This window comes from Filicampus tigris, chromosome 3 (assembly GCF_054856515.1).
Source record: "Filicampus tigris isolate MCC_2025a chromosome 3, RoL_Ftig_1.0, whole genome shotgun sequence".
Classification (NCBI taxonomy): Eukaryota; Metazoa; Chordata; class Actinopteri; order Syngnathiformes; family Syngnathidae; genus Filicampus; species Filicampus tigris.
In genome coordinates this window covers 31,728,933-31,756,845 of record NC_141219.1, presented here as the reverse complement: position 1 = coordinate 31,756,845, position 27,913 = coordinate 31,728,933, and the positions used below count along the sequence as shown (strand labels likewise).

The 27,913-nt window shown below is 43.2% G+C and overlaps 1 protein-coding gene across 3 annotated transcripts in view; it reads left to right on the top strand.

Moving 5' to 3' along the window:
* The window catches only part of LOC147150654 (EMILIN-1-A-like), a 77,927-nt gene extending 63,178 nt beyond the window's left edge, over positions 1 to 14,749 (top strand). For all 3 annotated transcript variants that reach the window (XM_086025777.1, XM_086025779.1, XM_086025778.1), the window contains exons 12-14: positions 654 to 671; positions 13,262 to 13,396; positions 13,607 to 14,749. In XM_086025777.1, the coding sequence (XP_085881903.1) occupies positions 654 to 671; positions 13,262 to 13,396; positions 13,607 to 13,929 (476 nt within the window). In that variant the 3' untranslated portion in view covers positions 13,930 to 14,749. The remainder of the gene's footprint in view (positions 1 to 653; positions 672 to 13,261; positions 13,397 to 13,606) is intronic.
* The last annotated feature ends 13,164 nt before the right edge of the window (positions 14,750 to 27,913 follow it).

The window sequence follows — 27,913 nt, the reverse complement described above, 5'->3', positions numbered from 1 at the left end:
AAAATAAATATTCAATATTTATTTTTAAAATATGGGTAGCCCTCTTCATGTCACCAAATGTTTTCATTTGGATGTAGGTCTGGGCACTCTCCAATAAAATGTTATTTTCTTCTGGGAAAGCCATTGTTTTATTGAGTCGGGTGTATGTTAACTCTTAGCGGTGTGGTTGGTTGTCTCGAAAGAGAAAATTCCTTTATCTTGACCTTTTTATCAGATGCATGAAAGTCGTGAGCCAAAATTGACTGGGATTTGACATAGTTTATACTGTAATTCCCTCAACCTTGATCAAAGTCTTAGTTCCATTTTAAGGAAAAAGGTTTAAATGTACGCGTATTGTTTTCCAGATATTTTTAAACAAGTTATTGTATCTTTTCAACATAAAAGTATAGCCAAGTGTTTCTTGACTTTTTATACAGCTTTATTTAGTCTGCCTGATGTAGCCTCTTTATGAAGCTGTGACTTTGATGATTTATCAAAGTGGAATTTAAAACAAGTTCAGCTGCTCACCTCTTCATGAATACCATTTAATAAATTGTAAATTGAGAACTTTTAGAAGGCTGGGGAGTTAATTTCAACGAATGAATGATATTTTAAGTGACTGTTACCTGTTGAATGTTTTTTTTTTTTACTGATTACTGCTGTGCTTTTTATAGGTCCCAAAGGAGAAACAGGTGTGTAAATCCTTTGTATTATACATTTGAAAGATGAAATTATCTCATAATCAGTTATTTTATTGAGTTCTACAACAGAAATCATAGTGATGATGAGTGACGACAGTGATTATTTCAATCATCATTCAAGCCAAACATTTCACACTACTACCTTTTTACAGCAATTCAGATGAAGCATGACACTAGGCATTATCATTAATCATCTATAATTACATATAGAATTTTGCTCACATCAATAAAACTGTCTAGGGATGGAAATCAAAAAGCAGTTCAGAGTAATTCGATTCCTAAGAATCGTATGTTTGCTTGCCTGAGGATTCCGCTTATCAATACTTATGTTCCAGTTGAATCAATCAATCAATCAATCACATTTTATTTATATAGCACTTTTCATACATAAAAATGCAACTCAAAGTGCTTTAAAACATTCAAAGCAAAACATAGAATTATCTTCAATCAAAAGAAAAGATAAATTATTTAAAAGTTGAATGATGAAGTCACATGCAAGATGTGTGTTATGGTTCTGAACTATTGCTCCAACCAATTCCAACATGGTGTCAATATTGTAGTCTGATATAAAAAAGTTTACATTAGCCGGAAAGCTTCTATTGTTTATATCAGGGGTGTCCAAACTGGGTCCTCAAGGGCCGGTGTCCTGCCTGTTTTCCAGCTTTGCTTGCTGCAACGCACCTGATGATGGTTAGCAAGCTCTGAAGAAGCTTGATAACGACACCCATTCTCATATATTAGCAAGCTCTGAAGAAGCTTGATTACGATCATCAGGTGCGTTGCAGCAAGGAGAGATGGAAAACAGGCAGGAAAGCGGCCCTTGAGGACCGGAGCTGGACACCCCTGGTTTATATCCTTATTTTGATGTGCGTGGGTATTGTGTTAGCTCTCTTGCTACACTAATGTAGTGTACTGTATCACAACATCTGCTTTTCTTTTACATCATTTTTGTACTGCACACTCCAGGCATGACCAGTCAACTCTCACTTACTCTGTTATTAGTGCAACATTTGGATTGAGCGTAAAGAGTAGTGTGAGCCAGTGGTTAACAGCACAGGTGGGAGTAAATCATATATGTGCAAGTCTCAAGTAAGTCTGAATTCGTAACCTCCAAGTCCCAAGTCACTGTGGAAAAAAATCAAGTCGAGTTTCCACCAAATTTCAATCAAGGCAAGTCAATACTTAAATCACTCTTGAATCTGAATCTTGCTCAGTCACAACATATGTTGGAGTGATAAAGGTCTTTTTTTCACTCATACTACAAATTATATGAACATTTACTTGTTTACTCTAAAAATGAAATAAAAAAACAACTTATCAAATCAATGTCTACACTTAATTTAGTTAGATTGTAATGTGGTGATAAATACTGAAATATGCTGAATGTGGTTGTAAATATGCATAATCATCAGATTTAAAAACTACACAAGTTGTTTCTGATGCCATTCTGTTAGCCAAATCTAATTAGCCACCGTCAAGACACGACCCGAGACCCCTTCTGCCCATTCATCCGCTATGTTTGTTTGCTCCGAAGTCTCGTTTAATCTTCTGGGGTTTTGCGAGATTTTCTGTCTGACGTGAGAATATCTTTGAATGAATGTGGTTCGTGTGTAATGTGTCGATTTTGCCATGTGGCCGCACACCAAACATGGTACGTTCAAAATTGTAATATGCATGATTTTTTTCTAGTCACGTGTGGGGCCTCTCAGAGTTTGGAAGCCGGCCGACAATTTTAAAATCCTGCTGTGTGAACCAGGCTTTAGATGTGTCAGGTATATGAAAGGAAACTTTGGAGATGTTGTCTCTCTCATCTTCAAGTTTCAAAGCTTGCATGTTGCTTTTGTCTTTTTCACGGTTTCATCAAATCGATCATCCTTAAATCCAAAAACATCTCCACACATGTGTCTCTCCACAATTGTCTACTAGCAACATGTCGCTTCACTACTTTTGCATTCAACCGTTGGTGTCTATGTTTCGGCTACTTTCAAAGTGTACGTCACTTTGCAAAGTGCACGTCACCTCATCTCGGCGGGGCAAGGTTGGGGGCTGAGTTTTGCTTGACTACGCAAATGGCCACAGTTGAAACGAACAGTTTGGACAGTTTTCACAAACTATCCCAATGTTACTTAGCTGTACTTAAATGTTCACGATCACATATTTTTTACTGGACCAAAGCCGGGTGTTCGTATCGCTAGCTAAACTGTGACGTTAGCTTACTTGTCTGTGATGTCTGTTTTGTAATGATGAAGTTAGACATCGTTGTCTCTTCGTTCTGTGAGGTGCAAACCATGCGTTCTGCCAGAATATTTTTGCCACCATCATGGACAAAATAATCCATCCATCCATTATCGATACTGCTTATCCTCACAAAGGTCGCGGGGCGTGCTGGAGCCTATCCCAGCTGTCTTCGGGCAGTAGGCAAGGGACACCCTGAATTGGTTGCCAGCCAATCGCACACAGAGACAAACATCCCCACTCACAATCACACCTAGGGGCAATGTAGAGAGTCCAATCAACTTACCATGCATGTTTTTTGGAATGTGGGAGGAAAACGGAGTACCCGCAGAAAACCCACACAGGCACGGGGAGAACATGCAAACTCCACACAGGGAGGCCGGAGCCGGGATTGAACCCACGAACTCTGAACTGTGAGGCGGACGTGCTAACCAGTCGACCACCCACACAAAATAATCAATTTATTGAAATTAATGGTCTTCGGAGTTGCTCCCACGCTGTTGGTGTTTACGTTGCCACTTCACTAGTCGCACTAACAAATGACCCTGACTGGTTTACCAGGTTGACGTGAATGAAACAAAAAAAAATTGTTTTCTTTCTTTCTTGCTTTCCTTCCCAAAAAGGAAAACAGTGTTAAAAAAATGCATTTTTCAAACTTTAAACAAGATGCCTTGTCAAGTATTGTAGTTCAGGTCTAAATCAAGTCAAATCGAGTCGAGTTAGATGCCAACTCCCAAGTCAAGTCATTCCCATTTTTGGGGCAAGCAAGTCGCAAGTCAAAATAATAGCAACTCGAGTCCGACTGAAGTAAAGTCATATGACTCTGCAGGTTAGTTCACGGTGGTAACCTGGACTCAAGCCATTGACTTGACTGCGCCGGATGACCACTGGCACACATGTGCTCCAAGATAAAATGAGATCCTTAGTGTTTGTGTAACAAGAGTGACTTTCGACACTTACACTTCTTCACTAACCTAATATATACATATATTTTTAGCAAATATACTATATTGGGAAAGGGGGTGCTGTTGAGCAGACTATGGCATAAGAAGTGGGATTTTGGGCTCCCATCACACCTGTGAGTTTTCAGCTTGAAATGCATATTTAGCTGAACAAATTTCAGTAAATCTCCTTTGGCTATACAGGCTCGGGTGGAATACATGAGCGGTGACACTCAAATGGCTTCAAAGCAATGCAAAACTAAAGTCAATGAAGCCGCTAAGCTACAACCTAGCATAGCTTCGATGACAAGCAAGTGCAGGCTGGGATGAAAGAAATGGAGAGTGGTTTGTCGACGTGGTCAGATGAACTGAGTGCTCTGCAAGCTACAGTGAAATCGTTGACAGCGGAGATGTCTGAGATAAAGAATTATGCAAAAATGGAGGGGAGAATACAGAGATGTAACATCCGAATCTTAGGCGTGGCGGAGGGGCATGGCATTATACTACAGCAGCAGCTCTTTTGTAAGAAACGTTGCAACTGGATAGTTAGGTGCTTGTGGATCGATCGCACAGAATCCTTGGATCTGCGAGGAAAGACGACAAGCCCGAGCCATCATCGCTGGCCTCCACTACTATCCAGACTGCACCGAGATATTGAGTCAAGAACAAAAAGTTATGTATTGACTTACATTGATTTTTAGGAATATTTATGTCATTTAAATTTCTCTGTTGTTATTCCATAATGATGTGACATTTTGAGCTGCAGCACGTACTGGTGTGCCACTGCTAATTACTACTAGAGGAATCAGAATGAGAAAAAGGTGTTAACTACAGCAATCAGAATGAGAAAAAATGTACTCATGTGACGAAGTGTCACCCAGCAAGAGAAAAAAAAGACGTCATGACAACACCCATTCTCATACATTGGCCACCGTATTCAGAATAAAGTTGAATAACAAAACTGCAATTTACCGAAAAGTGTATTTTCCCACTCATCCTGTGATATGTAGACTCGTTACTTTATTCATATTTGGGTGGCGTCACACTAATCAGCCGTCGTAGTTTGTGCAACAACATGCCTCGGGAATACAGGCTAGTTATGAATAATGAGGACGAAAAGCGTGTAAACTGAATGTTAACCAATGGTCCAGGATTTCACGTTTGACTTGCTCGCTAAAGTACTGTGTGTGTGTGCGTGAGTGCATGCGTGCCTTTTTATTGGTTCAACTTGGCGACTATTTCCTGAGTGTGTTTTAGCTTTTGTTTAGTGTGCTTGCGCGGTCGCCAAGTTTTCTTCGTAATCCATATCGCTCGTAGTGCAACAGAGTTGCTCTTCACGGCGACCGTTTTGGCACATCTAACAATGTTATTCCCACCGACGTCAGTCTTGTCAACCCCAAACCATTTACAGACTACAGACGACGTGAACTCGCGCCTCGCTATGAATCCCTGCTCGACACTCCTCTATGTTTGAAACAGCTCCGCTGCAGTGTGGATAGAGTCACATGACCGGGTCCTGCCCGCTGATTCGGCGAATGATTATCACTTCCTCCTCCTTTGCCGTCAATGCACCCTGATTTTCAGCATTTCCTCATACTTTGCGGCTGTCGACTGACGTGAGTCGTTATGCTTTTAGAGGCAGTATCAATACTCGATAATGTAAAATTACACGTTGTGAAAGCACTATTGACAATGATATCGATAGCGATATATATCGCCCACCTCTAGCGCACATGTCCAGGGGGAACTACACGGTGCCAGACCCCCCCGCGGCCTCTTTGACGGCCATGTCTGGCCCATGTACTTGAAACACAAGAACATCATGGTACAACGGGATGGACATTGCAATATTCCCCGACTACACTTCAAGTGTCGCCAAAGCAAGGGCTGCCTTTAACAGGGTCAGACAACTTCTCCGTGGCAAGGAGGGAGTTCGCTATGGCATCATGTTTCTGGCACAGCTCCGTGTCACATTCAATGGAGTGGAGAAAACGTTTACAGACGCAGCAATGACATACGTCAAAAGAAATATAGTGTCAGCGGAGGGCAAGTAGAATTGTTCCGTTCTATGACACTGAGTGTTAACTGAAATTGATTCGCCTATTATTTTATTTATTTATTTATTTATTCAAGGTATTTGAATGCAATGGGTGAGTGAATAGTACGTTTGTATATAGCTGAGTACATCAATTTACTACAATGACATTAGAATGTGAGTTAACAAGTTAAAGTTTACATTTTACAAAATCCTCATCTACTAATTCAACTCATGAATGCCTGGTTGATATTTCTATCAACTTTTCTTCAAGATGTTGCCATTGGTATGGGTTGTGTTGTTGCACTATTCGCGTGTGTGACGATCAATAGGTTATAAAAGTAGCACAGGAAGTTGAAGCCTGAGCAACATGCTCATAGAGTGGTTCCCTCATACATGTGTCACAGGTTGATTAAGAGGAGAAGGGTTTCCCAGAAATGGGAGTGGGAGGAATGGGATGGGGATTTTTTGTTTTGTTTTAATGGTTGTTTGTTAGTTTTTGCAACCGGTTTTGTAGTGCCTCATAAGAATAAGTTAATAACCATGTTGAGTATCCATTAGCGGTGTAACAGTTTTTGTATTCGTCCCGTACCGTCTCGGTACGGGCTTCACAGTTCGGTGCACACAGTTATACAATGAATACGTCTGATGGGAGGAGAAAAAAAAAGTCAATGCCTGAGACCAAGCGACCGCCACATTTGTTGTTCAACTGTGTGTCGGCGTTGTTAGACTTCAGTGCGGTTTGTTGCAGGTAACACTTCAAACATGCTGTAATGAATTGGGTTATCTGTGGGTGCCCCTTCCCATGGGCTCACCACCTGTGGGAGTGGCCAAAGGTCGAGTGCCCTGTGAGCTGGGCGGGGACCTTGGCTGTCCGATCCAACAACAAAAACTAGCTCTTGGGACATGGAATGTCATCTCTCTGGCAGGGAAGGACCGTGAGCTTGTGTGTGAGGCTGAGAAGTTCCGACTAGATATACTTGGGCTCACCTCCACACACAGCTTGGGCTCTGGTACCATCCCTCTTGAGAGGGGTTGGACACTCTTCCACTCAGGAGTTGCCCAGGGTGAGAGGCGCCGAGCAGGTGTGGGCATACTTATTGCCCCCCAGCTTGGCGCCTGTACATTGGGGTTTACCCGGTAGACGAGAGGGTAGCCTCCCTCTGCCTTAGGGTGGGGGGACGGGTTCTGACAGTTGTTTGTGCCTATGCACCAAACAGCACTGCAGAGTACCCACCCTTTTTGGAGTCCTTGGAGGGTGAAGGAATAATTATAAAATAGTTATCACACATTTGCTGATTATGCTAAATGAACATATGTTTGAGTGATTTAGTTTACAACATATATGTGTATTGTAAACTAAATATAAGAACAATGTGATATTTGCCTGCAATGAAGAATATTGCTTCCGCTCTTGTATGTGCTCGCAATGAAAAAATTCTGCCTTCATATCTATCAATAGCAGAATTCTTGACACCATCTGATAAGGTTTAGAAGGTTGTGAATGTGACTGAATGTTTTTGCAATGTAATGCTTTGGCGTAATTATGACGCATGGACACAGTAATCTTTCACTCACATACACACACATAGAGTAACAAGTCCAAGTGTTTCCAATGGCTTGTATAAGTTACCCGCCCCTTAGGTTGGAAACACCCATGTAACCAGGGACTCCTGAAAGTTAATAGAGAGAGGTTACGGAGGGATAAGGTTAGAACGTATGGGGCGTTCTCCTCACGAGGACAGCGGGAAGCAGAAATGGTGCGATCTCTCCGCTCTCCTCATGAGCTGGTAACAAGGAACTGAGTGTCTTCCTCTTCATTGGCGTTGTGTTATGAAATGTCTAATTGATTAACCTGACATTTTAATTGGTCCTTTGAGTCCTTCCCAACAATACCTGAGGTTGCCGGAAGCTGAGGTGAGCCTTCCAGGTAAAGTCCGTGGCCATGGCATTAAAAACCCATTTCCAGGGCTGGGCCTCAGCTGTGCTTCTGGGAACTAAGGGTTGACGGGAAGCCGAGGGGGAAGACAGCTCTGGTGAGTAGGTCAAATCACAGGTTGTGTGATGACTGGTTTGTGGCGGTTGTACAGACAGAGGAGTCTTAAAAACTGTTTGTGACTGAGTAAGTAAACTGTCAGATAGGTGACAGTAAGTAAACTGTCAGAAATAAACCTTGACAATACTAGTCAATATCGAGTACAAAGAGACAGAGGAGTCTTAAAAACAGAATAAGGATTTGCTGGAGAGCGCTCCACCTGGGGATTCCATCGTTCTGCTGGGGGACTTCAATGCTCACGTGGGCAATGACAGTGAGACCTGGAAGGGCAAGATGGTGAGGAACGGCCCCCCCTGATCTGCACCTGAGTGGTGTTCTGTTACTGGACTTCTGTGCTCATCACGGATTGTCCATAAAGAACACCATGTTTAAGCATAAGGGTGTCCATATGTGCACTTGGCACCAGGACACCCTAGGCCGCAGTTCTTTGTAGTCGTATCAACGGATTTGAGGCCGAATGTTCTGGACACTCAGGTGAAAAGGGGCAAAGCTGTCAACTGATCACCATCTGGTGGTGGGTTGGCTACGATGGTGGGGGAAGATGCCGGGCCGACCTAGCAGATCCAAACGTATTGTGAGGGTTTGCTGGGAATGTCTGGCAGAATCCCTTTTCAGAAGGAGTTTCAACTCCCACCTCCGGCAGAACTTTGCCCACATCCCGGGGGAGGTTGGAGACATTGAGTCCGAGTGGACCATGTTTCGTGCCTCCATTGTTGAGGTGGCCGATCGGAGCTGTGGCCGCAAGGTGGTCGGTGCCTGTCATGGCGGCAATCCTCGAACCCGGATGCTGTCCAGCTTAAGAAGGAGTCCTATCGGGCTTTTTGGGCCTGTGGGACTCCGGAGGCAGCTGACAGGTCCCGGCTGGTCAAGCAGAATGCAGCTTCGGCGGTTGCTAAGGGTAAAACCCGATGTGTGGGAGGAGTTTGGTGAGGCCATGGAAAATGACTTCCGGACGGCTTCGAGGAAATTCTGGTCCACCATCCGGCGTCTTAGGAGAGGAAAGCAGTGCACCATCAACACTGTATATAGTGGGAGTGGGGTCCTGCTGACCTCGACTTGGGACGTTGTGGGTCGGTGGGGAGAACTACTCCTTCGAAGACCTCCTCAATTCCACTGACACGCCTTCCACTGAGGAAGCAGAGCCTGGAGGCTCTCCTATCTCTGGAGTTGAAGTAGGGGTGGGCGATATGACGATATTAGATCGTTAAGGACTTTAATGTGTTGACCATCTCATAAACTCGAAGGATCGTCTGATTTTCTACAGTTTAGCTCTATGGCGGCTCAAAGCCACTGACACATACCCGACCAACCAATCACAGCACGCACACTGGACCGTACGTGACACTCCCTGCCTCCCTGTTTGTCAGTATAGCGGGTAGCTATAGCGGAAAGTCACCACGAACCAGAGTTGGTCCCGAAAAGAAACTCCACATCCAATTTGGTCGATTTGGTTTGACTTTACCACGGAGGAGAAAGCGCAAACCAGTTATTTGCAAAGTTTTCAGAGACTCGGTTCGGACGTGAGATGGCAACACGACAAACCAGTTTAATCACTTGCGGAGACAGCACCCAAAAATCTACGCCGACAGCCAAAGCAAACGGAGATCAGACACATAGTAACCAGAGGCAGCCGCTAGCTACAAGCTAACACAACCCACGGTAACACAGTCATTTAACAAGGGCACTCCATATGAAAAAACAAGCAAGCAGTGTAAAGAAGTAATTGAGGCAGTGACTTATTACCTTGCTGAAGACATGATTCCCATTAAAACAGTGGAAAACGAGGGGTTTAAAAGACTCTTCAAAGTACTAGACTTGCGTTACGAGCTGTGTTTTTATGTTTATGTTATGTTACCTTTTATGTTTACATTCACTGCACATTTTGATAAAAATTGTCACCATTCAAATTAAAACCTGTTCAGAAAGCTTAGCTGCTTCAAATGTCGTTTTTTTTCTTTCAGGGCTTTATATACATTTTAAATGTTTTATATCAGCGGTGCCCACACTTTTTCAGCTTGAGCGCTACTTACGACATGAACGAGTCAAAATGATCTACCACCTACTAAAAATGCAAGTCACATTATTTATAAATATATTGAGAATTATTTACCGTACCGTATATGCTGGTGTACCTTGCATGACTGCATCAACCTATATATACACACATATATATATATATATATATATATATATATATATATATATTTTTTTTTTATTTTTTTTATATATATATATATATATATCACAATAAGACAACAAAAAAAGGCTTTGTAATTATCATTACATTATCATGGGTGAGGTCCATATTTTTTGTGTGTTAGCGATTGTTTTGAATAAAATGCTCGCCGAGCCTGCAGATACGATTGTATCTTATAATGTTTGCTATTAGGGCTGTTTAATTTTGCCTAATAAGAAAATCTCAATTATTTTTTCTCAAACCCGATTTTACGATTACGATTACGATGTCTTTGTAGAATAAAAAATAATGAAAAATGAAGTATTTGAATGTCTTATTTAAACTTGTCATGTCATGTCATCTTCCAAACCGCTTATCCTATACAGGGTCGCGGGGAGTTGCTGGAGCCTATCCCAGCCGTCAACGGGCGAAGGCAGACTACACCCCGAACTGGTCGCCAGCCAGTCGCAGGGCACACTTATTTAAACTTAAATTGTCTTTTTTTGAATATAAAATGCCAGTCAATATAACTTAATACACACAGAACAATCCATTGGGATTAACAGCATTTTACTTACACAATAGATTTCACATATGTTCTTAATTAAACCAATAATGAAAGAATAAAGTGCATATACCATCTGAAACGAATTCATCAACATGAGAGAAGGTAGACAGTCAAGTCTGTAAACCAAACAGTCTATCAGCAAGTCATTTTGCCAACCAGCTAGCGACTAGCCTTTCACCTTTCTCCCTGGCCTTACTTAAACATAAATCAATGATTAGAGCAAAACTGTCACTCAATAATACAATGCACTGTCAGTCTGGACCAGAGGTCCATTGTATAGGAGAATAATTTTTTTTTTTTCGTACGCTTTTTTTCGGATTTTGTGCCTACGTACACTTTTAGTTTGAATCCTACATACTCTTTGATAAGAAAGACCGCAGATCCATCAACACGCGTTTACATCTAATTCAGTTTAAATGGCTGATGCGGGTTTATATGACACATGTGGACCTGAATAAATATAATGGCAATATTCCTGATGTTTGTCCAAAGTGTGCAGAACATAAAGGAACACTGATACATTGTATACATTGTATTGTCAGAATATAATATTATTTTGGAAAGAGGTTAAATGTGTTATGCAAATGATGATCCTCAAATCTTTATCAATGGACCTACCCTGAGAGACACAATTTTTCATGAAATGAATGTACACTTTTGGACCTATGTTTGCTCAATGCCAAAAGATGCATATCCCTCTACTGGAAGAAGTGTCATATACCAACTGTGGACCAATGGCTACGTCAATTCTCAGCAACTCTTGCACTGGAAAGAAATACTTATTTGTTAAAGGGAAATAAGGATACTTTTGAACTGATCGGGAGACCTTTTATTTCATTTGTACATGAACAACAACAATAATATGTAACTAGATTGTATTATGGTTATTCAAATTGTGTAAAAGTTGACAGGGCACTGTTTCGTGTTGTTGTAGACATGTTGTTTGGGTTTGTTTTGTAAACTTTGGATGATATCTTGGTTTTCAATTATACTTTTCAGAAAGAAAGAAATCAAAGTAATTATGGCAAAAATAATACTATATTGGGATATACTGTATGTCATTATCAGATATAAAATTTCCTGTTTCACGATATAAAATTGAGTCTATATCGTACAACACTGCAAAATTATCAAATATATCATATATACAATGATAACGACATCAATAAGATGTTCGATAAGAGAACCGATCGGCTTGATGCATGTACAGGAAGTGAGTTATGAGTATGTGAAAGTCCAATTTTGGCCCATTTTTGTACATTTACAGGGGTCATACTTTTTCCCTCTTGTCCTAGACGGTTAATTATTATTATTGTTTTATTATTGTTGTTATTATTCATTCATTATCCATACCGCTCATCCTCACAAGGGTCGCGGGCGTGCTGGAGCCTATCCCAGCTGTCTTCGGGCAGTAGGCGGGGGACAACCTGAATTGGTTGCCAGCCAATCGCAGGGCACACAGAGACAAACATCCGCTCTCACAATCACACCTAGGGGCAATTTAGAGAGTCTAATCAACTTACCATGCATGTTTTTGGAATGTGGGAGGAAACCGGAGTACCCGGAGGAAACCCACGCAGGCACGGGGAGAACATGCAAACGCCACACAGGGAGGCCGGAGCCGGGATTGAACCCACAACCTCTGAACTGTGAGGCGGACGTGCTAACCAGTCGACCACCGTGCCTGTTGTTATTATCCATCCATCCATCCATTATCTATACCGCTTATCCTCACAAGGGTCGCGGGGCGTGCTGGAGCCTATCCCAGCTGTCTTTGGGCAGTAGGCGGGGGACACCGTGAATTGGTTGCCAGCCAATCGCAGGGCACACAAAGACAAACATCCACACTCACAATCACACCTCGGGGCAATTTAGAGTGTCCAATCAACTTACCATGCATGTTATTGGAATGTGGGAGGAAACTGGAGTACCCGGAGGAAACCCACGCAGGCACGGGGAGAACATGCAAACTCTGAACCTCTGAACAGTGAGGCGGACGTGTTAACCAGTCGACCACCGTTGAGATGGGTGCTGTGATTGGTTGGTCGGGTATGTGCCGCCCCGTTGTTATTATTATCATTATTATTAGTAGTAGTAGTAGTACTATCGTCGTCATCGTCTTCATCATTATAGCTTTTAAAATCATCCCACTGGCTGGTACTCAGCTATTGAGGGAGGCACACGAGGTCTTTTGATGATCACCAGCTCGTTCTGCAAGTAGGATACCCACTTATGTTGTCAGTTGCCACACCAGTAAAGAGCAGTGACCGCTGCGTCACTGATCGCTGCATACAGAGATGTCTCCACGCAAGATGTGAGTGCACCACATTTAAAAGGAATGGGGGGAGTTGTTTTGATTAGTGGTGAATGGAGTGTGCTGTGTTCAGACCCACAATGGCACAAACCACAATTTTATTAAATGCGCAGACCAGCATGCATCTGCGTTTTTACCAACACGCCTAATACGCAGATTTAGACCATGGGCCGCGCTGGACTTGTGCCAGTCATGAAATTAGTGCCCTAAAGTTGAGAGTAAATGAGATACTAATTTTTAAAACGTGTATTTTCAGGGCTACCAGGTGTTGATGTTCATTTACCCAAATTATCGTTCTCTGCTGCTCTTACTGTTCCCATGGAGATCCCTGGGACCATTATCTTTGACAAGATCTTTGTTAATGAAGGCGACTTCTATGACCCCAGAACAGGTAAGCGTAATTTACAGGGAGCGTTCATTGTCCTTCTCCCATTTTCTCTCGTCAATGATTCACAACCCAACAATTGGCCTGATCCCCAAATAAATATAGATCTTCAAGTGTCAGTTCAAAGAAGAATACTGATTCATTTTTGCCTTCAGGACATTTTATGTCTTCAAGGAATATTTTTGCTGTAACCAAATGCTAATCTCTTCCTCTCAGGTATTTTTACCGCCCCTGTTGATGGACACTACTTTTTCAGCGCCATCCTAACAGGCCACAAGAATGAGAAGATAGAGGCAGTTCTGTCTAAATCCAACTATGGCATGGCCCGCGTAGATTCCGGTGGCTATCAGCCTGAGGGTCTGGAGAACAACCCTGTGGCTGAAGTTAAAACCTCTCCAGGCTCGCTAGCTGTTTTTAATATAATCTTGCCCCTGCATACTCAGGACACTGTCTGTATTGACTTGGTGATGGGAAAACTGGCCCACTCTGTGGAACCACTTACCATATTTAATGGGATACTGCTCTATGAAGATATGTGATGGCTTCCTGCTGATGTCTGAAACATTTAAAAAACAAAACACAAGGACAGAGTACCCGAATAACAGCATTTCCAGATGAGTTAAGAGAAGTCTGCAGGAGGCAGCACCAAAACAATGACTTTGGTATTCGGAAGTGACCAAGAACTTTTCTTTTAAAAGAAAGCATTGCTAAGATTTGCTTCTTTACAATGTATCTGATCATATGACAAGAATTGTGTTATGTTTGTTATGTGACTGTCCTGCGAGTTTTTTCTTCTTCTCAGGATTAGCTCATATAGATAAAAGCAGTAGGACTATATATCACAACTGTGTATCCCGAGAGGTGAGTGTTAATTACAATTCAGGTGTTCAAAACTTACCCCTATGTAGTAGACAACTTTGTCACGTGTGGCACCTTGAGGACATTCGGGCGGTATCCCATGGTAAAGTGCGTGTTTGTTGACTTACCACCCTTCTCAAAAGTTGTCATGCAATATTGTATGTCTGTGAAAACTCTAACATCTTTGTCATCTTTTTTTCTCTGAAAGAAATTATACAATTCAGTTTACTGGTAAAAGTTTCTATTTTGAATGTTTTATCATAAATTGCACAATTTTGTTGTTTGTTGCCAAATGTCTTTCTTTCACTCACGAGACTATTTTGATTGACAAGGAAAATAGATGCTAGCAGTATTATGTATCTGGAGTTGGTTACTAGAATTTTAATGTAATAAGAGCACATTAGAATTACTGTCTTACAAAATGTTAAAATGTCCTTGTTTTTAAATGTTGTTTTGTCTTAAAGAGAATGTAAGGAATTAAAAATTGAAATATTTAATGGACACATTTTGTTCATGGTCATTATGTATTGCTTTGAGATCTTTGAACAGTTAAATTACAGTGTGCGTGGGTGTGTGTGTGTGTACAATGTACACACATTTACATGTGGCCTCCATAATATTCTTAGAGTTTATGTTTTCCAAGTGGTCCCTGAAGTGCACACGAATATGATTGGCTCATATGACCAGTGAGTGTTATGCTCTGTTCTGTCTCTGAGTGTGTGAGAAGCAGTACAGTTATCAGCACATCGTCTGTTAGATTAACTGACTTTATTCACAAAAAACAAGACGGTGCTCTTCTCTACTCATCCTCAGTCGCTGAGGCAAACCAACTTATTCACATTTCTGAAATTTAAAGATGCCCTCTTCTTTCGAAATGCTTCTTTATACTCACATGTGCGACATCCGCGAGCCGGGGGAAACTGTACGAAACCGTTTGCAGTGAGTGCAAATGACTTCTTGTTTATTTATTGTTCCATCTGTATTTTTTTAAGAATATGAATTCCCCAACCACAGGGCTTACCTGCTGTACTATTAAACACGCACGCGTCCGCTCTGCTGCTCACTGCACTGCACTGAGTGGAATTATGCATGGGCGGTCATTCTGCGCATGTGTTAAACGCTGACGCGACCAATTACAAAACTTCATTACCGCCCGATAACGTGCTAAGTTTGGCAACACATATATATATATATATATATATATATATATATATATATATATATATATATATACATATATATATACAACTCTCCGTGGTGGTCATGAGGAGGCACGCTCGTGAGATTCTGTTGGTGACAATGACGGCTGAGGCGGCTGGCCTCTCGGACACGGCGAGGTGGGATCCGATTGCCTGCCCGGGGTCATCCTGCTCGACACCGCTGCAGAGTGACACATGGGTCGGGGTGGTTCCCATCACTGCACTACAGCAGTCGGAGACACCGACTGCTGCGTCCGACGCTGTGGCTGTGCTCCCAGGGGCTCCCTCGGATTCCCCGCCACCCACGGCGACGACCTCGGCCGGGAACCCCAGGTTGGGCGGGTCCGACGGTGGCCCGGCCGTCCACTCACGCGTCGGGCTGCTCCGGGACGTGGTGTCCCGGTACACGAGTGGCCGACATCACCAGCATCATCGGCGACACTCACCGTTGTCATCCGCCGTCATCACTGGGCCTCGGTGGCGCCATCCTGGACAGTGGGGTCGTGAATCTCCCGCCGGCAGTGAGTCCCTTGGCGTTCCCTCCTCACATCACCCACCAACCACCATTATAATTGGCGGCAGCACCATTAGACATACTCACTATCATCGTCACCCGCTGTTTTCTCGGAGCAAAAGTCATGGACATAGTTAACATCCTCCCGGGTGTTCTTGACTCTCTGCCATCATCCATAACTCGGCTCATCGTTCACGTGGGGACGAACGAGACAATACGCCGACCGTCTGAGCAGACGAAGAGAGACTTTCACGCCCTCTTTGCCTTGTTAAGAACCTGCGGTCTGTCGGTCTGGGTGAGTGGCATTTTGCCGGCATTGTCTCACGCAGTCGAGCGCTTCAGCCGCCTTTTAAGCTTGAACACGTGGCTCCTACGCACTTGTGGCCACCTTGACTTTGCTTTTATTGACAATTTTAACCTATTCTGGAATCGCCCGTCTTTTTACCAGCTGGATGGTGTTCATCCGAACTCTCTTGGTAGCAAGATTTTAGCCGCTAACATCCACCATGTCGTTACCAATTCCACTCCCAACTGACTCTTGTTTACCAATCATATTTCTTCTTCTACTCATAAACACTGCAATGACAATGTCACTACCATCACCTACAGGCCAATACCAGCTGCTCACAGTACCACCACCCTCACTAGCTCCCCCTGCAGGCCCTCATTATCATTACCACTATCGGACAGCTTTCCCATTGAAACCATTACCGGCAGACGCTTCCCTTGCACACACAAACAACGTGGTTTTAACAGTGGTAATCTAGTATATGTTAATACTGCTCATCCATACCACCATGAGTACAGGTCCAGCACAATAATTAATCTGGCCGTGCTGAACGTGCGCTCCCTTTTAAACAAAACTTTTATCATAAACGACCTGATTTTAGACAATAATTTACATGGTATACTTTTATCTAAGACATGGCTTGGTACAGATGCTCCAGTTGCTCTCACCGAGGCTTGCCAACCGAATTTTAACTTTTTATTTTCTACAAGGGATGGGAGAAGAGGAGGCGGGACTGCATCAATTTTTATTAATACTCTTTTATCAAAGGAGATCATTTTTAGCAGCTATTTATCGTTTAAACACCATGCCTTTGTTTTTAGCAGTCCCCCTATTCTCTGCATTACCATTTATAGACCTCCCCATCATTCCACTTTTTTATTACAGAATTTTCAGAATTCTTATCCATTTTATATTCCAGTTATAACAGGATTTTAATAACTGGCGATTTTGATATACACATGGATAACATCTCGGACCCACTATCCAGAGATTTTTTAAAATTTCCCCTCTGTGGGATCAATAAAGGCCTTCTTATCTTAATTCAGTGTCATTCAATTTCATTCAGTATCATACAACTTTATTCAACTACATTCAACTTCATTCAACTTTATTTCAATGCATTCCCGTAGTTTTCATTCAGCTTCCTTCTCCTTCACACGCAATTTCTCCTGAAATTGCATTCTCTAGCATATGTGTGAAGACCTTCGCCTTCCCACATATGTTATTCTATGCCATTCACTTTATTCTTCTTCTTCTATTTTATTCCTCGAACATTTTTGGCGTTCTTCTCACATTTTTCAAACCGATTCTTGCCATTCCAACTTCAATGTATTCAGAAAATCCGGGGGTCCTTTTCTTTCATTCAAAACATTTACAGTTACCCCAAAATTCACCGTTTTTCACCCCCCCAAAAAAACCATTCATTTCCAATGGAATATTCAACATTTCTCATTTCCACCATTCCAATTTAAAATTCACAAAATTTAACTCATTCAACTCACATTGGTAAAGCTATTCAACACACCCAAAATTCCTATTTCCCCAAACTTCAACTTATTCACCCGGAAAAAAAACACAAAATTCCACCATTCATTCCCATTGCCATATTCAACAATTCATATTTACATCATTCCAATTTGGAATTTAGAACATTCATCTCATTCAACTCATATTGGTCAAGCTTTTCAACATGCCCCAAATTCCTATTTCCCACACATTCATCTCATTCACCCTTAAAAAACCCCATAAAATGTCAACTATTCACCATTTCCATTGGCTCATTCAACTTTTCACATTTACACCATTTCAATTTCCACAAATTCAACTCATTTAACTCATTCAGCTCACATTCACTTTTCAGAACCCCCAAAATTCCTACTACCCACACTTTAACCTAATTCGCCCTCAAAAAACCACCAAAAATTCCACGATTAACCATTCATTTTCATTGGAACATTCAACTTTTCACATTTACACCTTCCCAATTTCCATATATTCAAGTCATTCAACTCATCCAACTCACATTCAGCTTTTCAACACCCCCAAAATTCCTTCTTCCCACACATTCAACTCATTCACACTTAAAACACCCACATATATTCAGCTATTCACCATTCATTTCCATTGGCAGATTTAACTTTTAGCATTTACACCATTCCAATTTCCACAAATTCAAGTCATTCAACTCATTCAGCTCACATACAGCTTTTCAACACCCCCAAAATTCCCACTTTCCACACATTCAACTCATTCACACTTTTAAAAAAAACCACAAAAATTCAACTATTCACCATTCATTTCCAGTGGAACGTTCAATTTTTCACATTTACACCTTCCCAATTTCCAAACATTCAAGTCATTCAACTCATTCAACTCACATTCAGCTTTTCAACACCCCCCAAATTCCTACTTTCCACACATTCAACTCATTTACACTTAAAAAACCCACAAAAATGCAAGTATTCACCATTCATTTCCAGTGGACCAGTGTTATTGTCCCTTGGAGGGATTTATGTACTCATTAATTTAATCATGTATTCATGTCTTGTATTATTATGCATCCACATTCCATATATTCTGCAATCATATTCAGACTTCAGTTAAGTCTTGTTATTTCATTATTATCAAATGTAATGTTTCATCATATTCAAATGTAATGTTTCATCATATTCGGGGATGAAGTAGGCTGTGTGTTTACCGAAATAAAGTACAACATTGAGGATGTTGTGACCTAACCAAGGTCGGGATGACTAGGATAGATAAGGGAGTGACATCAAGGAAAGGGACGGGATGTGGTTAGACAAACACACATCTAGCTATAATTAAATAAAATCACATTTTGTGCTCTGTTATCTTGTATCGATTATAATGCTGTTGACATTGTGATTCTCAAAAAATGGATCAAGTATAAAAGGCTCAGGAAAGAGGGGCACGACAGAGATCTGTACCAGATTGCTGTCGTTCATCTCTCCTGACCAGTAAAACTTCTCTCCTGACCAGTAAAACTCATTTGGGTGTCTGTATTGTTTTGTCTTCATAATTTCGAATTGTCTTGGTAAGACTCCAGTCACACTGGAGGCGGGTTTCTCCCATGACATTAATCTGGTCCTTCGAGCCGGATGGTATCAGAGGTCAGTCTCGGGGGGGTGTCAGACTAAGACTACTAAAGTATGTGCATAGCAAAATATTTTTAGGATAGCCAAAAGTCCTCCTGGTCTAGAGGCTGGTCTTGCTGAATCACCCCTGGACGGATCTCGACCAGCATTCGGACCCGAGAGACACGGTTCCCCAAGGGTAAGCTGAGTGAATGTTATTGTGAGGGTGTGAAGACTGCAGATTGTGCTGATTGGTACGTTTGGGCTAGGCGATTCACTGTAACACTGCAGCCGTAAGGTCTGAACATTAGTCGACGATTTTGTTTGAGGGTTAGGGTTAGCGTGGCTGGCCAAGAGAACACAGCTGCAGATGTAAGTGTCTGTAGCTCAGTTGGACTATAGTTTTCGACTTCTGTAGGAGGTTAATTGCTAATAAATAGACGCCTGGTTCGGATAAAGTACGTTCCGAACATAGGACCTAGGTTGTGTGAGTGGAGTGAATGTGTGCGTGTGTTCAAATAACACGAGCAACGGTTTCAGTGGTGTGGAATTGAAACCACACGGTGTCAACGAAGTTGCGCTCCACTGAAGTCTGATTACATGCTCAGTGTTATTGTGAGTATTTGAGGGAGGTCTAAAACTGTTCACGACCGGTGAATCTTAAACACATTGCTGATATCCGCCTGAGACAATAGGTCAAAGGGTAGAAGGTTGATATCAGAGAAAGTGAACAGGCACGTAGCATTCCTCCTGAAAATCTCACGTGATACCGGTAACAATAAATATGAGAATATGGCAAAGCCGAAGAAATGGGGAGACAGACTGCCAGGTCGAAATCACCCACCAAAGAGGAAAAGATGGAACAGAGATTCCCAGGGAGTACAAAATATTTGGGAAAGTGGGAAAGGCGTTATGATTTCAATCCAAAAAATGTAAGCGCAGACCAAACAGGGGAACTATTGAGGAATCTTTCAATTCATGACCGTCAAAAAAAGCCTGTCATGAAAAGGGTCATTTTGCCTGTGATTGTGACAAGCGTAGCATCTCCAACCAAAGGGAGCATAACACTGCATGACTAAACGACAAGGGAAAGATGTGAGTGCAGAACAGGCAGGAGAGGATTCAATATCTACCCAATTATTGGCGCAACACATAGATGCAAAAGCGAGACCAGATACCTTGGTTTATGTAAACAATAGGCCAATGATTTGCTTGGCTGACTCAGGTGCAGAGAACTCTGTTATTAGGGAAACTGGCAACATTCCAAAATCGGAGCGCACTGTAACTGTTACAGAAGCAAGTGGCAAATCGTCGTTAACACCCCTTAGTGAACCAATTATGTTAGAATGGGGGCCTGATAGACAGACAAAATCAACTAGTTAGGTCGTACTGATGACCGAATGTCCACACAATTTATTGGGGAGGGTAGATATGCTCCAAATTTCTGGGTTTATGTAATTCCTGTCGAATGTGGGTATTAGATTATGCCGTCATAGCAAAGCCTTTGCAAAATATGATTCACACTGATCCAATGGCACTCACAGATAAACTTAAGTGGACACCGGACACAGATTTGGCATTTAATGAGTTAAAACAGGCCATAACTGATACAGCTGCATTAGTGTTACCTGATTACTCTAAACCGTTTGTCCAGCATGTTGATGCGAAACAAGGATTCATGACCTCCGTGTTGTTACAGGCTTATGGTGCAAAGCTTAAACCGGTATCTTATTAGTCACAACAACTTGACGCCGCAGCGCGGGCAACGACCTACTGCATTCAGGCTGTCGTGGCCGCTGCACTCGCCGTGCAAGCATCAGCTGGAGTAGTTTTGTATCATTCCCTGAGGCTGAGAGTACCGCACGCTTGTTGTTAGAAACGAAAATGGCTTTGCTTTCTCCAGCAAGGCATCTTTCATATACACCTATATTGCTGTCGCAGCCAAATCTTACTATTGAACGATGTATTGCATTAAATCCAGCTACATTATTACCCACACCACGGGACGGGATGCCACATGATTGTGTAACACAGGCTGATAAGATATACAAGCCCAGGCCTATTATAATTGATACGCCCCTGGAAACCGGTGACGTTGTGTTTGTGGATCTGCCGCTAGAGATGAACGTGAAAAGGGCAGGTGGGTTTTGCTGTCACAACAGTAACTGACATCCTCAAAGCGGGTATATTGGCATCAAATTTGTCTGCGCAGGCAGCTGAACTCATTGCACTCATTCAAGCATGCAAATTATATGTACAACGACCTGTAACTATCTACACTGATAGCTAATACGCATATAGTTCCGTGCACACGTTCTGCAGACAATGGAAGCTTAGAGGGTTTATTACTACTACGGGTAAGGAAGTGAAACAAAGATTTGTTGATAGACCTTCTTGACGCCATTCAACTCCCGTCGCAACTTGCTATTTGTCAGTGTGAAGCACATTTGCAGGAGGAGAGCCCCGTTGTTGTAGGAAACAGATTTGCGGATCAGGCAGCGAAAGCTGCTGCTTTAGGGACCACCGTTGTGTGCAAAACTGAGGTTTCAAATGAGACTATAGAAGCTATAGATTCCCAAGATATAATTAAAGGAAGGCCGGCGCAGGCATCCAGTTCAGAAAAGCAACTCTGGCTAAAAAAAAAAGAGCTACTCTGAGTAATGACCTTTAGAGTGGGCCAGATGATAAGCCGTGGCTGCCTCGGTCTCTGTTTGCATGGGCAGCTGTTGTGACACATGGGCTTTGCCATGTGTCAACGGGAGGAATGTTCGACCAAGTAAACAGACACTTTAATTCGTTTGGTTTTGGGCATTATGCAAAAAATATTTGTAAATAGTGTTTGATTTGTATAAAAAACAATCCACAAGGCAATGTTAGACCTAAGAGGGGCTCATTTCCTGAGCCGTAGCACCCATTTCACACCATACACATGGATTTTATTCAACTGTCGAAATCAAAAGGTTATGAATACTGTTTGGTGATTATTGATGTGTTCTTAAGATGGGTTGAGATATTCCCTACAACTAAACCTGATTCTCTGACAGTAGCAAAAAGTGCTGTGTAAATATATAATACCAACATTTGGAATCCCGAGAGTAATTAGAAGTGGCAATGGTTCTCATTTCATGAATAGTGTTGTTGATAGATTGTCAGAGCATTTCAAAACGGATTTGAAAAGACATTGTAGCATAATGCTATCATCTACAACCAATGTAACTTTTGCTGATTTCCCCCAGTGTGATGCATACGGGAAGGTTAACACCCCCCTTTCAAAACATTGTCAGCCTCCATATTTCCAAGTACCCCAGGAGGGGAATTACACATGCATTACTAGGAATTGTACAGGTCCAGCATCCAGTTGCATGTCTGTGGGTTCAGTATCATCAAGTATGTGTAATGCGACTGTTGCACTGTCAACAGGCATCCAGCTTGGATTTCAGCGGAGGGATGTCTGGTGGTGGTGCGGGAGTGACATTCTGAGGGGACACTTCCCACAAAATTGGACAGGGTCATGTGCACATGTGGTTTTGATTTATCCTGCCTACATAGCAACAGCTTGACCACAACACCATGGTCAGAGATTGAAACGCAGTGCTGACATCCTGAGCATCAACCCTAATCCCACCTATATTGACGCCGTCAGAGTACCACGGGGAGTACCTGACGAATACAAATTGGTGGACCAAATTGCGGCGGGGTGGGAATCTATATATCTGTGGGTCACTCCAAACAAAAATGTAGATCGCATGAACTACATTCACTACAATGTACTCCGGCTCACTAATTGCGCTCATGCCTTGGTTGTGGCACTTGCAGAACAGCTCGATGCGACCTCTCTCACGGCTTTCCAGAACCGGATGGCACTGGATATGCTGTTGGCAGAGGCCAAGGGCGTTTGTTCCATTTATAAAGGACAATGTTGCATGTTTATTCCAAATAACACAGCATAAAAGGCTCAGGAAAGAGGGGGACGACAGAGATCTGAACCAGATTGCTGTCGTTCATCTCTCCTGGTCAGTAAAACTCATCCTTGGGTGTCCGTGTTGTTTTGTCTTCATAATTCCGACTTGTCTTGGTAAGACTCCAGTCACACTGGAGGCAGGTTTCTCCCATGACAGATACTCACCCCGAGGTCTCCCCAGTGCGGCGGGTATCTCTGACAGGAACATTAGCCAGACTGGGGATACTCACCTCTAGGTCTCCCCAGTCCGGCGGCCATCTTGGGCAGGGACAATAGGTAGACTGGGGATTCTCACCCCGAGGTCTCCCCAATGCGGCGGCCATCTTGGGGAAGGACCCAAAATCAACAGGAAGTGACCCAAATGACCCGGAAATGGACCAAAAGTGACCCAAATGAGCCGGAAATGAACCGGAAGTGAACCAAATGAACCGGAAGTGTCCCAAATGACCCGGAAATTAACCGGAAATGACCCAAATGACCCGGAAATGGACAGGAAGTGACCCAAATGACCCGGAAATGGACCAAAAGTGACCCAAATGACCTGGAAATGGACCGGAAGTGACCCAAATGACCCGGAAATGGATCGGAAGTGACCCAAATGACCCGGAAATGAACCGGAAGTGACCCAAATGACTTGTAAATGAACCGGAAATGACCCAAATGACCCGAAAATGAACCGTAAGTGACCCAAATGACCCAGAAATGAACCGGAAGTGACCATAATGACCTGGAAATGAACCAGAAGTGACCAGAATGACCCGGAAATGAACCAGAAGTGACCCAAATGACCCGGAAATTAACCGAAAGTGACCCAGAAGTGACCCAAATGACCTGTGACCCAGAAGTTAGTTGTTTCCTTACTTCCTCTTTTCTTGCTCCCCTTCTGTTTTTTATGTCCTCAGTCCAGGCCATTGTACATCATTTGAGATCATTCCATTTCATTCAACTAAATTCCACTTCATTCAGTATTATTAAACTTCATTCCACTTCATTCAACTTCATTCAACTTCATTCCACTTCATTCCACTTCATTCAACTCACATTGGTTGAGCTTTTCAACATGCCTGCAATTCAAATTATTCAAGCTTAAAAAAAACATTACATTTGCCAGTCAGCCCCACTTCCACATTCAACATTTCAATTTTACAGCCATCCAGTTAGGTCCTTGATGGTCTTGTAGTACACACACTGAGTTGTGTGCAGGCAACGTTCGATTCCCCCCTCATTCCAAAACATTCCACATTTTTTCATAGAGTCCCCACTGTGGGATCAATAAAGGCCTTCTTATCTTATCTTGTCTTATCTTTGAGTTCATTCAACTTCATCCCAGTTAATTCAACTTTATTCAGTATTATTCAACTTAATTCCACTTTATTCAACTTCATTCAACTTTATTCAACTTTATTCAACTTCATTCCACTGTATTCAACTTCATTCAGTATCTTTCAACTTTATTCAGTATCATTCCAATGGCATTCCAATCATTCCAGATTTCCAATGGCAAGTTCAAACTGTAACTACTTCCACATACTTCATTCAATTTACCCCGTTCAAATGTCAAATTATTCAAAACTTGTATTTTGCCCCTAACATTTACAGTTCCCCCAAAATTAAACTTTTTTCACCCCCAAAAACCCCATTCATTTCCAATTACACATTCAACACTTCCCCATTTAATGCGTTGGTTCGATTCCCGCTCAGTCCACAATATTTCAGAGAGGTCATTCAACTTCATTCAACTCACATTTCACATCACCCACAATTCCTACTTCCCCAAAATTCAAATTATTCAACCTTATTAAAACCATTCAAAAATTCACCATTCATTCCCAATGGCACATTCAACACTTCACATTTAAACCATTCATATTTCAAAATTCAAAGATACAGCTCATTCAACTCACATTAGTTAAGCTTTTCAACACACCTGCAATTCATACTTCCAAGGAATTCAAATTATTCAACCTTAAAACACATTAGCCATTCAGTCTTACTTGCACATTCAACATTTCAGATTGACATCCTTCCAGTGAAGTCCCTGATGGTGTAGTGGGTACACATGTCGAGTTGTGAGTGGGCAGCGCTGGTTCTATTCCTTTTCATTCCAATATTTTTCATTTTTCAGAGACAGTCCCCCAAAAATTCAACCTTTTCCACCCCAAAAAATCCCCATTCATTTCCAATGGCACATTCAAACATTGACGACTTCCACATACTTCATCCGATTCACCCAGTTCGAATTTCAAATTATTCAAATTGTTTATGCCATCACAACTTGTATTTTTTTCGCCCTTAACATTTAGGGTCCCCCAATATTTCCCGTCTTTCACCCCAAAAAATCCCATTCATTCTTAATGCCACATTCAACATTTCACATTTACACCATTCCAGATTCCAAAAGTTCAAGTCTTTCAACTCATTCTACTCATTAGGCTTTTCAACAAACCTAAAATCTATGGTTCCCCCAAAATTCAACGTTTTTTCACCCCAAAAGAGCACATTTATTTCTTATGGCACAATCAAATGTCAAATACTTCCACGTTCTTCATTTTATTTACTCCGTTCAAATTTCAAATTATTCCAAAAATGGATGCCATCAAAATTTCAATTTTTTCACCCCTAACATTTACGGTTCACCCAATATTTCCCATTTTTAACCCCCAAAAAACCATTCATTCTTAATGGCACATTCAAAATTTCACATTTACACCATTGCAATTTCACCCCTAGGTCTCCCTAGTGCGGCGGCCATCGTGGAAAGGGACATTAGCTAGAGAGGGGATACTAGCCCCGAGGTCTCCCAAGTGCGGCGGCCATCTTGGACAGGCGGCCATGTTGGGCAGGGATATGAGCTTGACTGGGAATACTCACCCCGTGGTCGCCACAGTGCGGCGACCATCTTGGGCAGGGACATTAGCTAGACTGGGGATACTCACCCAGAGGTCTCCCCAGTGCGGCAGCCATCTTGGACGGGGACAAAAGCTAGACTGGGAAAACTTAACCCGAGATCTCCACAGTGTGGCGGAAATCTTGGGCAGGGACATTAGCTAGACTGGGGATACTCACCCCGATGACTCCCAAGTGCGGCGGCCATCTTGGACAGGCGGCCATCTTGGCAGGGACATTACTATACTGGGGATACTCACCCCGAGGTCCCCCCGTTGCGGCGGCGATCTTGGACAGGGATATTAGCTAGACAGGGGATACTCGCCCTGAGGTCTCCTCGGTGCGGCGTTCTTCTTGGACAGGGACATTATAGACTGGGGATACTCACCCCGAGGTCTCATCGGTGCGGCAGCCATCTTGGACAGGGACATTAGCTAGACTGGGGATACTTAACCCGAGTTCTCCCCAGTGCAGCGGCCATCTTGGGCAGGGATATGAGCTAGATTGGGAATACTCACCCCGTGGTCCCCACAGTGCGGCGACCATCTTGGGCAGGGACATTAGCTAGACTGGAGATACTCACCTCGAGGTGTCCCAAGTGCGGTGGCCATCTTCAACAGGCGGCCATCTTGGGCAGGGACATTAGCTAGACTGGGGATACTCACCCCGAGGTCTCCCCAGTGCGGCAGCCATCTTGGACAGGGACAAAAGCTAGACTGGGAAAACTCAACCCGAGGTATCCACAGTGTGGCGGACATCTTGGGCAGGGACATTAGCTAGACTGGGGATACTCACCCCGATGACTCCCAAGTGCGGCGGCCATCTTGGACAGGCGGCCATCTTGGCAGGGACATTACTATACTGGGGATACTCACCCCGAGGTCCCCCCGTTGCGGCGGCGATCTTGGACAGGGACATTAGCTAGACAGGGGATACTCGCCCTGAGGTCTCCTCGGTGCGGCGTTCTTCTTGGACAGGGACATTATAGACTGGGGATACTCACCCCGAGGTCTCATCGGTGCGACGGCCATCTTGGACAGGGACATTAGCTAGACTGGGGATACTTAACCCGAGTTCTCCCCAGTGCAGCGGCCATCTTGGGCAGGGATATGAGCTAGACTGGGAATACTCACCCCGTGGTCCCCACAGTTCGGCGACCATCTTGGGCAGGGACATTAGCTAGACTGGGGATACTCACCTCGAGGTGTCCCAAGTGCGGTGGCCATCTTCAACAGGCGGCCATCTTGGGCAGGGACATTAGCTAGACTGGGGATACTCACCCCGAGGTCTCCCCAGTGCGGCAGCCATCTGGACAGGGACAAAAGCTAGACTGGGAAAACTCAACCCGAGGTATCCACAGTGTGGCGGAAATCTTGGGCAGGGACATTAGCTAGACTGGGGATACTCACACCGAGGCCCCCCCGTTGCGGCCGCGATCTTGGACAGGGACATTAGCTAGACAGGGGATACTCACCCTGAGGTCTCCTCGGTGCGGCGTTCTTCTTGGACAGGGACATTATAGACTGGGGATACTCACCCCAAGTTCTCCCCAGTGCCGCGGCCGTCTTGGACAGGGACACTAGCTAGACTGGGGATACTCAACCTGAGGTCACCCCAGTGTGGCGGCCATCTTGGACAGGGACATTAACTAGACCGGGGATACTCACACCGAGGTCTCCCCGCTGCGGTGGTCATCTTGGACAGGGACATTAGCTAGACTG